The sequence below is a fragment of the Trichosurus vulpecula genome, chromosome 1, assembly GCF_011100635.1.
Source record: "Trichosurus vulpecula isolate mTriVul1 chromosome 1, mTriVul1.pri, whole genome shotgun sequence".
In the NCBI taxonomy this organism is placed as follows: Eukaryota; Metazoa; Chordata; class Mammalia; order Diprotodontia; family Phalangeridae; genus Trichosurus; species Trichosurus vulpecula.
Window position 1 is genome coordinate 56,460,780 of NC_050573.1, and position 13,324 is coordinate 56,474,103.

At 44.5% G+C, this 13,324-nt stretch overlaps 1 protein-coding gene across 2 annotated transcripts in view; it reads left to right on the forward strand.

Annotated features, from left to right (window-relative positions):
* Positions 1-11,913, forward strand: part of UPF1 (UPF1 RNA helicase and ATPase) — a 60,665-nt gene extending 48,752 nt beyond the window's left edge. For both annotated transcript variants that reach the window (XM_036757059.1, XM_036757068.1), the window contains exons 19-24: positions 1,121-1,295; positions 2,515-2,596; positions 5,537-5,698; positions 6,243-6,460; positions 6,812-6,934; positions 9,255-11,913. In XM_036757059.1, coding sequence (XP_036612954.1) covers positions 1,121-1,295; positions 2,515-2,596; positions 5,537-5,698; positions 6,243-6,460; positions 6,812-6,931 — 757 coding nt within the window. In that variant the 3' untranslated portion in view covers positions 6,932-6,934; positions 9,255-11,913. The remainder of the gene's footprint in view (positions 1-1,120; positions 1,296-2,514; positions 2,597-5,536; positions 5,699-6,242; positions 6,461-6,811; positions 6,935-9,254) is intronic.
* The last annotated feature ends 1,411 nt before the right edge of the window (positions 11,914-13,324 follow it).

Sequence of the window (13,324 nt, forward strand, 5' to 3'; positions counted from 1 at the left end):
TTACTGCTTCAGTTATTAAAGTGAACGCCTTCTTCAGAAACCTGGAACTCTCATCCCGGAGAGGATGGGGCGCCTAAAGCCCCAAGCTTCTCCGGCTCAATTGGCAATCTGGTATGTGGTTCCCCGGAGTCTCCCTGTAAAGCAGTAATGGTATAGTGAGCCCTGGCACATGGCACATTGTTGTAAAAGATCCATGGGGTCAAAACTGGACCCTCTCTCAGGAAGATGCTTTTTGTTGTGGCAGTGAATAAGACCAGTTCCCTTTGCACTTGTTGATACCTCTAGGCTTCTGGGCTTACAGTCTGTTGCACTGGAAAAATAAGCCACTTCTTCAGGACTCTAACCTTGGGATGAGCCACCAGAATAAGAGGCTTAATTTGGAATATGTGATAGATTAGATTAGTTAGGAAGTACTGTCAGGACATATTGGAAAGATAGAAAATCTGAGCTGGAGTTTCTGCTGTGCCTGAGCAAATCACAGGACCTCTCTAGGACTCATCAGTGAAATGCAGAGAATGGAATTGATCTACTGAGCTTCCTTGTAATTTTGATCATCTGAGTGATAGGATGTGGTGATGTGATGTGCGTGGAGAAGTCTTGGCCAGAGTCTGTGTAGCGAGCCTCCAGAGGAGCATCATTAGGGGGATGGAGGGGCCCCCAAAGTACTGAAGATCTGAACAGCGGGATTGGGGCCGGTCTGAAGTGGTGGGAGGTAGAGAGCCTTGACTGCTTAGACTTGGCTCTGGGGGCACTTTGTAGAGGCAGGGGAGGGAAGTCAACTAAGCCTTGATAGAAAGCTACGTTTTCCTGCCACATCTACTCATGAATGGAGTTGGTAGATTCGATCCCTCATGTTAGGTCTCTAATCATAAAGTCAGAATGACCACTTGAATGTGTTGTAGAGGAGATATTTTTGCATTTGGGTTGGACTAGATAGATGATTCCTTCCAACTCTGAAATTCTATAAAATTATTCCCCTATTGGTTTGAATTTTAATCTGTGCACTCTAACTCTGTCTTGTGGGTATTTCTATATTGATAATAGTGCATATGTTTTTAAAAAGCTTTTTATGTCCCCGTTTTCTGCCCTAGACGTTGGATTTTTTTTAACTGTTTTTTAGGTATGGAGTAATTATTGTCGGTAACCCCAAAGCTCTCTCCAAGCAACCACTTTGGAACCATCTATTGAACTACTACAAGGAACAGAAAGTATTGGTAGAAGGACCCCTAAACAACCTCCGGGAGAGCCTTATGCAATTCAGCAAGCCCCGAAAACTTGTCAATACCATCAACCCAGTAAGCAATTCCATATTTGATTTGAGTAAAACGAGGATGGGCCAAAAAAGGAAGCAGGGTAGTAGTGCCAGTGACATTGGAGTCAAAGGATTTAGGGTCAAACCTTGGCATTGTTCCTTACTGATGAAATGTGATTTTGGGCAAATGACTTAGCTTCTCTCATCTTCAATTTCCTCATATGTAAAATGAGCGGACTTGACTTGCTGTGCCTGTAAAGTCACTTTGTACTATGTCCTTGGATGCTCAGTGTCAAATCAGTCTGTACCGATCATTTAGAAAGTATAATATTAGGAGCTGTCTAAAACTAAAGAACATTCAGGCACCTTCTTGAACAGGCAAGACTTAAATAGCTTATAAGAAGAGGGAGGATAGTGGTAGAGGTAGTTTTGAATTCCTAAGGCAGATTTATTTTGTGCTTGAGAAGGAAAACTGCAGCATTTGCTTGTACCCACCCCCTGTGCAGCTGTATCTTTCTTCCCATACCCAGTTAAGTCTTTCAGCTTTGATGATCTTTATTTTGGTCTTAAATGGGGGGAATGACTCTAGAGCATTCCCCCAAGTATTCTGTGGAATTCTGTTTTCTTTATTATTATACTGCTAAAATCATTTGTGGCACTTGGTAATTTTTTATATGAGTCTGCTGTCACCTCCTTTTAACACTAAGAAGGTTTCAAAGCAATTTCTAAAGAGTGTAATTCGCTTAGAATTTAATACTAGAAAACCTTGCCCAGGGCTTAAAGGTCATTTTATAATTGTATTTTCAGCCCAACTGGAAGAGACGAGAGACCCCAGGAAGGTCCATTCCACAAGATTAAATTCTAATTGATAACAAAAAAAAAACTTTTTTCTTTTCATATTATTGGTGCTTTTCATTTACTTAACTGACCTAGCTAACATAAGTTCTTACCACCTAGTAGCCTCAACCCAAGCATGTAACACCTTGAAGCAGGTAGGTGGCAAAGGAGAATGCTGGCTTGGAGTCAAGAAGACCTTACCAGCTCTGTAACTGGGAGTACGTCACATAACGGCTGGTCTGCCCTTGTTTCCTCAACTGTAAAATGGGAATCATGACAGCACCCTCCTCCCAGAGTTGATCTAGGGATCAAATGAGATAATACTTGTTAAGTGCTCAGCAAACCTTATCATTTCTATATAAATGCTAACGTATGCTGTATATAATGTATAATATACTCTTCCCCCTTCCCCCCACTGTTTCTAGGGAGCCCGGTTCATGACTACTGCCATGTATGATGCACGTGAAGCTATTATCCCAGGATCTGTCTATGACCGGAGCAGTCAAGGTAAGGAGAACAGTCTTAGCCCTGCTTTCCCAGGTGCCCTCTTCTTCGTCTCCCTTTTATAGCCGCCTGTCTGTGATCTCTGGCATGGAATCTCCTGCTGCCTCCATTTTTCTCTGTTGAAGCTTTCTGTCCCCACCCCCTTTGCGTGTCTTCTTTCAGAGGTCTCACATTACCTTGCTGCTGTCAAATTCAGGGGGCTTTTGTTCCTTTCTGTTCTCTCTGAGCTTTCTCGCATTTGATACTATTGGACATCTCTCCCTGTCATGCCTCGGTTTCCTTTGGCTTCCCGTCTGAGTTCCTGTAGGACCTGAGATATCCATTTGGATCCGTTAGGGTGTTAGAGACAGCGCAGCATGGTGTGGGTGGTGCCAGCTTGGCAAGGTCAGGAAGCTCTCTTCAGATCCTGCCTCCAGCATTTAGTGGTCATGTGACAGCACTTCACTCTCCAACCCTCAGTCTCTTCATCTGTGAAATGAAGAAGAGAAGGGCAATCAAGTTGTATTAAGTGCTGGTGGTGCTAAACACTGAAGATACAGACAGGAAGCTGAGACGGTCCCTGCTCTCAGGAAGCTCACACTCTGATTAAGGGAGATGAGATAGACAGGTTCAGTTCCCGACAGATGCAAAGATGCAGGTGGTATTTAAACAGCTGGCAGGGAAAGGAGCAGGGCAGGCGGCAGTGCCCCAAGGACCTTCGGCGGGGAGAATGGGCTCAGCATCCAGGCCCTGAGGGGAGAGGAGGCTCCTTGGCGGCAGTGCAGCTCTGGGTGTGCCTCTCAGTCTTGGTCCAAATCCACACTTCTGGTGTTCCCCCTCCAAAGAGGGTTCATCTCTTAATTTTCCCGTCTGTATGTGTTTCAGCAGAATTACCCGTCAGCCAGGCTCAAAACATCAGGATGATAGTGAAGGGATTGATCCTTCAACCTTAGAGTCAGGAAACTTGGGCAAGACAAAGGGAGTTATCTCCTCTTCAAAATAGGGATAAGAGTTACATTACCTTTACATTTTGGGGATACTATAAAAATCAAATGAAATAAGGTACATAAAGTAGTTGGTAAACATCAAGCCACGGAAACCTTGACTGGTTCCTTATTTCCTGCCCTATGAAATATAAACTCTTCCTCCTGACTCTTAAAGGCCACCTTTAGCCCCTCCCCCTGCCTCCCCCCAGGTGTTTAGTGGAGGTTCAGACCTGGGGAGGTTCAAGGCTAGCACTGACACCCAACCACATGTTTGGCAGAGGCACAGGGGTGCGCCACTTCTCTTCTCAGTCTGCTTATTCATCTGTAAGATGAGGGAGTTAGATTAAACAGCGTGTAATGCACCAGGCTTTGTTCCCCTGCCTCTTCAGCCACGTTACTTAGGACAACACAAGTCCTCTTCCCTCCAAGAACCACAGACTCCACTGGTCTTCTCCTGAGCTCCTGAAATTCTTGATTCTTTGCCCCATCGTGTAAGTTTCTTTTATAGTCAGTACTTAGTAAATGCAGCATTAGAGAGCAGTTCAGTATACAGTGGAAAGAGTGCTAGCCTCCAAGTCAGCAGAGTCTGGATTTGAATCTCCTCTTTGACTTCAGCTACAGGAGTCCTTGAACCTTCAGGCTCATCTTCATCTAGAAAATAGTGATAAACCTGTCCTTTACTGTACTTTACTCACACTGCTTCTGGGATGCAATTCCTATGTAAAATGATGGGCATACCTTAAAGTGCTACATCATTTTCAGCTGTTAGTTCCATTTTTATTAGACATCGTCTTGTGCTATTCACTACTGTTTTTGTTTATCTTCTCCGATTACATTGTGAATTCTTGAAAGGCAAGGACCATGTCGGTGTGCTTCTGTGTTTTCTACAAATCTAGCGTAGTGCTGATTGCACAGTAGACCTAAGGTTGAGTGAGTTAGTGCTCTAATGTTACATAAAGAAAATAACAAAAACATGGATCCAAACTGTCCCCTTCAGGGAATTGGGAGGTCATGTACTCATTGTCATAGTCCTGCCATTAACTCCTCTTTTAGACTTTTATTGGGGGAGTCAGACTCTTGAGTTAGTGGCCATTTAGTCCAGCCCCTGCCTGAATCCATTCTAGAACATTCCAGCAAGTGGCCATCCCACCTTAGTTTGAATGTCCCCTAGTGACGATGTTGCTACTGCATTAAGTGCAGCTTAAGCCACTATTGCATCGCTCTGAGTGTTAGGAAACACTTCTTTGAAATTGAGCCAAAATCTGCCTTCTGTTGATGGAAGAGAGTCTCATTGTTTTAAATATATTTAATGGTGACCAATCTTCATCCTCAGAGGATAGGTTTGACTTCTGGAAACAGTCTGTAATCATTTGGACTCAAGCCTGGTGGATATCTATTTTTCTAGTCAAGAATTAGATATGATTATAAATAAGTAATGAGACTGATTTTCTTATATGACTTGTTGGATTGTTTTAAAAAGCAATTCTCAAGGAGGAGAAGTTTGAGAAATGTTTTTAGCAAAGGCTTGTTGGCACTAATGTGCAGTTGCCAAAAATAACTGCTTTGGCAAATAGGTAGTCCCGGACCTCAGTCTTCCCATGTATAAAATGAAGCCCCTCCCAATCTTGATTCAGTGTAATACTTAGAGGAGACTGGAATGTTTTGTTTTTAAATCAGTCGCGTGACTTTCAAATTCCTACTCTTTACCTGTTTAGTTACTTAAAAGAAGCCCTCCAGACCTTTACTTTTAGACTCATTTAGTCTACGTCCACTCTGTTTTGTTATGTTGGGCTAGAGCTTTGTTTCACTCCCTGGAAGGCGTTCTTGAAGTTTATCCTCCTGAAATGTGAAGAGTTTTGTTACCGTGAATAAAGCCTTGGGCTTGCAAACTGCCCTTTTTATCAGGCAGCATTAGCTGCCATGTGTCAGCTGTATTTTTGTGTAGGTAAACAGCCTAACTCAGATGTTAACTTTCTAGGACGTCCATCGAACATGTATTTTCAAACTCATGATCAGATCGGGATGATCAGCACCGGACCCAGTCATGTCACTGCTATGAACATTCCTATTCCTTTCAACCTTGTGATGCCACCGATGCCACCACCAGGCTATTTCGGTCAAGCCAATGGACCAGCTGCAGGTATTCCCCACATATAATCTCCTTGGGAATAATCCTGTGTAGGTCCTTGCCACTCTTCCTTAGCCACAGTCTGGCAGGAGTGGAGGTTGACTTGTTGTTGCTGTTGTGGTTTGTCTTTTGTTCTTGAAGAAGACCGTGACATCAGGAAGATGATACCATGACTTGCAAGTGAATTGGATTTGAGTGAGGGAGGGCTGTGCAAAGTCACCAGTCTCACATTTCTCCTCCAGAGCCATCTGGGTCCAGTGGCCAGATATAGATCAGGACAACTGGAGATGGTCCCTCAGAGGTTGACTTAGTTTACCTGTGTATGTCTTGCATTGGATTTTGGAGTCAGGACTTGGTTTGAATCCTGACTTTGCCAATTAAGCTTTTATGACCCTGGGCAGCCCCTTCCCTTCTCTGGGTTTTGGTTTTTCCCTCTGTAAAATAAGCATTTTGACTTTGGCCTCAAAGGTCCTTCCTAGCCCTAAATTCTAATAAGTCATTTGCAAATAACGAGAGTACTAATGATTAAAATTAAAATGGGATGATTTCTTTGTAGGCCGTGGGACACCAAAAGGGAAGACTGGTCGTGGGGGACGCCAAAAAAATCGCTTTGGGATTCCTGGAACTAGCCAGTCGAATCTTCCCAATAGTCAGGCCAGTCAAGACGTGGTATCTCAGCCCTTCTCCCAGGGTCCATTGACTCAAGGTTATATTTCCATGAGTCAGCCATCACAGATGAGCCAGCCGGGGCTCTCCCAACCAGAATTATCCCAGGTAAGTGAGAATCCCATTCAGCTTTATTGATTAAACCTACCTTTGCTCAACTTGTCCTTTATCTAAGGGATAGAGGTGGTGGGTGGGAACCAGGTTGCAGGTGGGTATTCTTCCAGGCTGTTTTCAAACTTTCCCTGAAGATCCTTTTGCCCTGAAGTCATTAGAACCTAGTACATTCCTGAAAATTGCATTTTAGCCCTCCAAGACTGAGAGATTGAAGGGAGTATTGGGAAAGGTTAATCAAAATGGGAAGGAAGGAGCCTGTCCTTTGGGAGGGGGAGGGGTCTCCAGGTTGCCAAATGTGGTCTTAATGCTGGTTTTTTAAAACCCACCACCATTTCTCTTTCTCAGGACAGCTACCTTGGTGATGAGTTTAAATCGCAGATTGATGTGGCTCTGTCACAAGACTCTACATACCAAGGAGAACGGGCATACCAACATGGTGGAGTGACAGGGCTGTCACAGTATTAGAGTGTAAGGTGGGGGGCCGGTAGGGAGGAGGAGGTGTGGGTTCTTCTGGGTGCTGGAGGGAGCTGTGTGCTTTTTGGCTTTGGCCTTGCTCTGTTGTCTTATGGGAATCTTCTCACACTAGTCAGGCCTGAAACTAGTCAGAAGAACCAGAATTTTTATTTCTCACTCTGCTTTACAAATCTTAGACTACATAGAAACATCTAATTCCTAGACAGACATGCTGATACTACTAGTAGAAAACTGAAATACCTAGAAGCAGGTCAGAACATATTACAGCTGTAGGGTAGGGGCAGCTAGGTGGCACAGTGAGTAGGGCACCAGCCCTGAAGTCAGGAGGACCTGAGTTCAAATCCAGCCTCAGACGCTTGACACACTAACTCGCTGTGTGACCTTTGGCAAGTCACTTAACCCCAACTGTAGGGTAACAGTCCGGTCTCATTTTATAGATTGATCTGAAACATGATTACTTTAACAAAGTCACCAAGCTAGTTAGGGCTAGAGCCCCAGCCAGGGTTCAGCCTCCTACCTCCTTAAATCTCTTTTTTTAATTAGTTTTTTTATTTTTAGTTTACAACGCTTAGTTCTACATGTTCTTGAGTTTCAAATTTTCTTCCCTCCGCTCCCCCCCAAGATGGCATGCAGTCCAATACAGTTTCTACATATACCTTTGCATTAAACTTATTTACACAATAGTCAAGTTGCAAAGAAGTATGACCAATGGAACGAATCATGAGAGAGAAGAAACAAAACTGGATGTAGATAGCTCTCTCCATCATGAGTCCTTTGGAGCTGTCTTTGAGACTTGTATTGCTGAGGAGAGCCAAGTCTATCAAAGTTAGTCATCACAGAATCAGTGTCTGTGGTTGTTCTCTGGCTCTGCTCCTCTCACTCAGCATCATACCGTGTAGGTCTTTCCAGGTTATTATGAAGTCCGTATGTTCCCCATTTCTTATAGCACAATAGTACCCCATTACCTAAATCTCTGTTCTTGAGACAGTATACCCTAGTAGGCTCTAGGGGCAGGGTGCTGAGCTGGGATCTGGTGCATGCCTCACAGAAGGAAGCAAATGAGGACAATCCTTAGGCTTTCCTCACAACACCCGTGGAGGCCATATACACATAAGCTGCTTTTAGTACTACTATTAGCCAATGCTTTTTAACAAACCTAAAGTCACCGTTAACTTAGTTTGCTTGTGAAGTTATCATTCTGGGTATTTTTAGAGGTTTCAATGCCTATAGGGAGGGAAAACTGCAGAGAAGAAAAATTTCAAAAAGAGGATTTCCACACCACACCCCCATTTTTATTTTGAGTACCAAATTAGAGCTTGTTAAAATGGATCATCCTGTATTACTTTGTACCCATAATTAGAAGGTGGACCTCTCCCCTGTCGATGACTGTTAAAGCCAGACTTGAATTTTGAGTGAGGATTCTCCTAGCCCAGGGATAGGAAACTTTCAGGCTTGAGAGATTTGTTCTGTGAAGTTTGGATTCAGTCAAAGGGCCACACTTGAGGACCTAGAGGACCACGTGTGGCCTTGAGGCTGCAGGTTCCCCATGCCTGTCCTAGTGTCTTTCATCCCTTTGTTCTCCTTCTCCAGGAGGCTGTTGGTAAGGCCAGGGATGGTTCCAAATTGCCAAGTCACCATTTCTGGAGTTCTTGGCCTAATAACCCCTCCAGCTCCTCACTGGTTGCATTCTACATATTATACAGTTTTAGAATCTACAGCATGGGATACAAAAAATGATAAAATGCTTGGAATGAGGAGAAACTTGGCTTCATATCATTATTGTGGCACTTAACTAGCTTTGTGACAGCTTGCCCATCTGAGCCTCAGTTTCTTAATCTGTAAAATTAGAATAGCCTTACTTGCCCTGCCTACTTCATTCAGTGTCTACTAAGTGCAAGGCCTTACACTGGTTTGGGGGTGGAATACAGTGATGAAGGAGGTTGTATTTCAAGAAGGGAGGTGAGGCAGATAGTGGTGATGCCCTAGAATATATCTGGCTCAGCCCTGTCACTTTATAGATGAGGAAATTAAAGTCCAGAATAGTGGTGCCTCATGTAGGTGTGTTACAACAGCTCTGATTCAGCCCCTGTAAGTGTCAGGACCAAGGCTTAAACCGAGATCCGCTGAATCAGGGTGCAGTGCCCTTCTGATTGTACTGGGCTAGTCTCTGGAATCAGACCATAGAGAAACCACTGCTATCCTGATAGAAGGCAGGAAAGCGTGGCATTTTCAGATCTGATGGAAGCTGCTGTCTAAATCTGATGTTAGGAGTGTTGTCCCAATCCTGACTCTTCTCGCTTTCTCTCCCTCCTAGGTCAAGAAAGAAGAGCTAAGCTTATGTGGAGCTTAGTCCATCAGCATCTTATTCTGGGTAATAAAAAAATAAAATAAAATGGATACCTGTTTTCCACTGCTAAAACTGAAGCATCACTGTGTGAGAGCAACAGGGGAGAGAGAAGAGAGAGAGAAACCAACCAATGGGGAGACGAGAGGAAGGAGCAAGAGAGAAAGAAAGAGAAAGAGAGAGAGATCACTGCTAGCACACTGAGACGAGGAGAATGGCCGAAGAGGAGAGAGAAGCAGAGCACTGGCTGCACCGCGATGGGAAGGCGGGACTGTCTCAGCATCCCCCGGCCCGCCAGACTGCTCCCCCCGAAGCTCGCCCTGACCGAATGAATGGTCAGCTGAGTCCCTGCTCCCCCAGCCCAATCAGCTAAGAGAGAAGGGCCTTCAGCAAGGCTCACTTCATTCCATACTCTGGTTTGTGAACAGGGCAGCGCCGTTCAGAGCAGGAGGGATGGCAAACCCTCATCTCAGAGTTATTTTTTTTTTTAAGGGGACTATGTTTTAGCAGAAAAAACTGTTCACATTTTAGCAGCAGAGACAAGATTCCTTCTTACAGTTGGCAGAACCCGCCACATTTGGCAGCAGCAGATGGCCAGAGCTCCACTCTGAGATGCAGGGTTTGTTGTTCTCACTGGCTCTGAAACCTCAGTGTCATCATGTTGCCTGTGTTCTGAAAGGGTTTTTCATTTAAAAGAAAAATTTTTGGTTTGTTTTTGAGAGATTCTTTCAAAGGAGCATTATTTTTTTTTGGTTTTTTTTTTTTAAGTTTGTCTCTGAAATCTTAGCGGTGGACCTGGGAGATAAAAGAAGCTTACCAGAAAATTTTTTAAAATCTAAATTAGAAATCACCAACCTCGAAGAGAACTTTCAGAGAATTTTAAAGTTTCCTCATTCAGCCTCTTCTTCCTACAAGGGATCACAGTCAGTGAGGGAAACAGGGCCCAGGCCCTGATTCCCTGTGGGGTCCAGCCTGAGGAGGCTTTCACATTTTTCTCTATGCTTTTCATAGGCTATTGTCTGGACTCTACTCTGTGAAAACCAGCCTTTTCTGTAAGATGAACCGTGCGCTTAACAAGGGAATGGGGCTCCAGGCCACGGTGGCCCTGGAGGAGAAGATGCTAGGCTGCCTGCCCTGTTCACTCCTACTGAGGAAGGGGAAAAGTAGGGGCTCCTGGGGATTATATTGGTTTTGAAGTAAAGACTCAAAGACATTACTGAAGTGGGCTGAAAAAGGAAAGGAATCGTTATGGGCAAACAGGCAGTTGTTGGAAGGTGGCCTTTTAAATAGCTGGAGGAGTCCTTAAAAACACAAACCAACCACAAACAAGGCCCAAGAGAGAAACCCTGGAGACCGACCCCTCCAGGTGGGGAACACCAATACAGCGTCCTCATGACTTGGAGGTGACACATCAGAGAGCACACTTAAAGTGACCCGGTCAGTCTTTCTAAGCTCTGCCCAGCTCACAGCACTACTACAAACAGGACTGCTGGGGCCACACTTGGCTTGGCAGCCTTTTTAGAAACACTGAGTGCCGGGAACCTTCGACTTTTTGTCCTCCCGTTCTGTCAAACTCTCTAAATTTGGAAGAGGTCTACCTCCTAATTGGCAAGGGTCGGCAGAGTGTGACTTAACTAAATGTAGATAATTTTTTTAAAAACCTTCCAGAATTAAGTTAGCTTTATGATCAAGGGGCATGAAGGGTTTCTGGCCTGAAACATGGGGGCAAATTATTTCACTTATCATTTAGAGAACTTATAAATTGGCCCCTCCTGCCAGTATACTAAAATGCTATAATAAACTGCAGTAGGTTTTTTGTTTTTGTTTTTATTTAAAAGTCATTCCCCCCCACCCCAATTTCTGTCCTTAAAATTTTCTAGCTGGCCACTTAAGCAAATTTGCCTTCATCTGTAGTTTGCCAAGACCCCCCCCCCCCAATTTCCTTTCAGAGATCAATGATCAAATGTCATTAGATTTCTACCCCAAACCCCGTTCTGGACAACAATACTGGTGACTTGAGACGCAGGGCGCCAGGAAATACCACCGTTTTGGTTTTGTCCCAAAGTTTACACAGATGGCAAAAAAAAAAAAAAAACCCGCCCCACCTCCACAAAACCCCTCTCCCTCCCACCCCTGTCCACCTAGTCCCCACCTCCCACCCCTGACCCTGTACAACTCTTTAAAAAGCAAATCAGCCATTCTATCCTAAAAAGAAAAAAAGCCTCCAGAGTTTAGACTTCTGAAATGTACAGATAACAGGTACACACGGGCCACCTTCCTTCCTGTGAGATGGACTCTTTATTTATTAACATTGCCGAGAGGCTTTTAAATTTTTTTTCTTCCTTCTGGGTAGGCTGCATAGTGCATAGTTTTGAAATAGGTTTAAACTGTAACCCTTTCTGCAATGCAATCCATTGGGTAATGTCCCCCCCCCCGCCCCCCACCTTATTTCACTGGTTGGAATGCTTTTTGCCTCTGCTCTGTGGCTTTTTTTTCTTTTATTTTTTTTCTTTGTAGCGAGTTACTCTTGAGTTTTATAAATCCGTGAACATCGGTGTCAGCACGGTGTCATTTTGATTTTTGGTCAGTTTGTTTTAAGCTGTTTGCCATCAATAAAATATTAATAAAACACTCTTGCATTCATACTTGGAGCTAGAATTCATTGTAGAGAAAAGTAATCAGCAAAGCTCCCAGTGTCCAAGGACCACCTGACCTGTCTGGGGCTTGAAGGAAGGTAAGGCAGTCGGCCCAGGCAGAGGAACTTGTCTCCTACATACATCCCTTTAAGGAATCCCTGAGTTTTTGAGCCTGTCCCTGCAGTCAGCCTTTCTGCAGCGACCATATGAGTTGTTGGAAAGGGCATTGGTTCATAGAGGTCAGATGTGGGTTTTACTCGGCTCTGTTGCTGATGACCCATGTGACTGGACAAAATTGTTTTACTTCTCCGGGTCGGGCCTCAGCAAAACCAGCTGCACTCTTAAGGCCATTTCAGTGCTAAGCATTGAGCAGAAGGTTACAAGCTTGATTCCCTTCACTCCGGGTTCAAAGGAGGTGTTTGTCTCCCTGTGGAGAAGCTGGTTCCTTTTGAATATTGGGCTTAGACAGACTTCCTGTGAATTCCTCCTGAGATGAATGGGAAAGGGAGGCAGGAAATGGGAGCTTTGTTGTGGCCCAGCTTCACAGATGTGTTCTTCCATCTTTTGCCACTCCCGACCATATCCATGCCCAAGCCCTTCTATCTCAGTCTGAGAGCAAGTGGAGACCACTTCTGACCAGAAGGGGGAGCATGTTAGAAAAGGAGGGGTTCTTTTTCTCCCCACCGTCCCTGGGTGCAGAACTCCCAACTCTTGAATGTTCCCCCTGCCCCCGACCAATCTAGTCCAGTGGGCTGTTGTAAAAACGTGTAACTGATTCAAAGTGGTAGCAGCTGCTATTTGAGTCATTAAATTATCATCACCCATAGGATTATTTTTCTTTTTAAAAAAAGGGGGGGGGGGGTGTTTCAGAGAAGACCGGAGACACAGACCTGAACCATTGAGTTAACACTTGTCCCGTCAAGAGCTAATTGGAGGCCTTCACAAATGTTGGACAAAGCTGTTGCCTTCAATAGAACGGATCAACGAGCACAATCTATTAGGACTTGCACATGCAACCACAAAAACAAAGTCATTCTTGCCTTTAAGAAAGAGGATGGGGACTGGATTTAGGATCTGACGAGTATTGGGAACTTTAATGTGTTACTGGAGAACTGAAGAGGATCGGAGAGTGGTGCAGGGCCTCCTGATCATATCCAGTTTATCCTCCACTTTGTAGGCTGTTATCTCCTGCCCTCAAGGGAAAAAAGCAATTCTAGTAAGACTGAGCAGAATAAAGGTGTCAGTTGAGTCTGGGGTGGGGAAACAGCAATCTTGGTCTGTTGTCCAGGCCATGTGCTAGGAACCCAGCTTGTCAGGCATATGAGATTGCTTGTGTGGCTTTGGGCCAGTCTTCTGTGGGTCAAGGGGTGAGGGGAGGGGCTAAATGCCTGGCTTAGTTGACTT